This window comes from Pterocles gutturalis, unplaced genomic scaffold (genome assembly GCF_000699245.1).
Source record: "Pterocles gutturalis isolate BGI_N339 unplaced genomic scaffold, ASM69924v1 scaffold33791, whole genome shotgun sequence".
NCBI classification, from domain to species: Eukaryota; Metazoa; Chordata; class Aves; order Pterocliformes; family Pteroclidae; genus Pterocles; species Pterocles gutturalis.
Window position 1 is genome coordinate 618 of NW_010104106.1, and position 1,142 is coordinate 1,759.

Here is a 1,142-nt window from a genome sequence, read left to right on the forward strand (position 1 = left end):
GGAGAAGACTTTGCCTCCGTTGACCAGGAGTAAATTTTTGGTGTCCCAGGACCTTCCGCTGGCCCAGTTTGCCGTCACCCTGCGGTAAGAGGTGTCACACATGGTGGCGGGGGGGTGCCAAGGTGGGGGTCCCCAGCCCTGGACCAGTGTAAAATCCCAGTTTAGATCCAGTTAGTCCTGGGAAACATCTTGGAAACCACTTTGCTCATTTACGGGGTTGCAGAATTTCCTCCCTCCTTGCTGGGATTTAAAAAAAAAGTTAATTAGCTAATTAGCAGCACAGGTGACTTGCTAATTAGGGGATGTAATTAGCAGCCCTGCAAACGAGCAGCATGGTTGCAGCTGACTCAAAACCTTTGGGCTCTGCTCAAAATCCCCCCCCAAAGGACCGACTGGTGGCACAGGTCAGGGGGAGGGAGGTGACAGCTCGTGGGTGGGGGTTGACCCTTGCAGAGGTTTTGGGGGGCAGCTGGCCACGCCCCAGCACCCGCCTGCACGCCTGGGGGTGCCTGGCATCGGGGAGAGGTGATGCTGGAGCGGGGTCTCCTTGGGAGGGACCATGAGCTCCATCTGTCTCTCCATCCTTCCTTCCATCCGTCTCTCCATCTGTCCTTCCTTCTGTCCATCCCTCTCTTTCTCTCTCTGTCCATCTCTCTATCCATCTTTCCTGCTATCTGTCTCTCCTTCCTTCCCTCCTTCTTCCCTTCCATCCCTCTCTGTCCTTCCTTCTGCCTCTCCATCCATCTCTCCATCCATCCTTCCTGCCACCTGTCCATCTCTCCTTCCTTCCCTCCTTCCTCCCTTCCATCCCTCTCTCCGTCCTTCCTTCTGCCTCTCCATCCATCTCTCCACCCTTCCTTCCATCAGTCTCTCCATCCATCCATCTCTCCGTCTGTCCATCCGTCTCCCCATCCATCTCTCCACCCTTCCTTCTGTCTGTCCACCTCTTCTTCCATCCATTTGTGTCTCCATCCATCTCCCCCTCCTTTCTTCCATCCATCCCTCTGTTCATCTCTCCACCCTTCCTTTCTTCCATCTCCCCATCCATCCTTCCATCTGTCTCTCCATCTGTCCATCTCTCCACCCTTCCTTCCTTCCATCCATCTCTCCATCCTTCCATCTGTCCATCTCCCCATCCATCT

The 1,142-nt window shown here is 54.8% G+C and overlaps 1 protein-coding gene across 1 annotated transcript in view; it reads left to right on the forward strand.

Moving 5' to 3' along the window:
- LOC104471574 (microtubule-associated proteins 1A/1B light chain 3C-like) overlaps nt 1-1,142 on the forward strand; it is a 2,120-nt gene that overhangs the window by 556 nt on the left and 422 nt on the right. The window contains exon 4 of the mRNA XM_010086954.1: nt 1-84. Within this exon, the coding sequence (XP_010085256.1) occupies nt 1-84 (84 nt within the window). The remainder of the gene's footprint in view (nt 85-1,142) is intronic.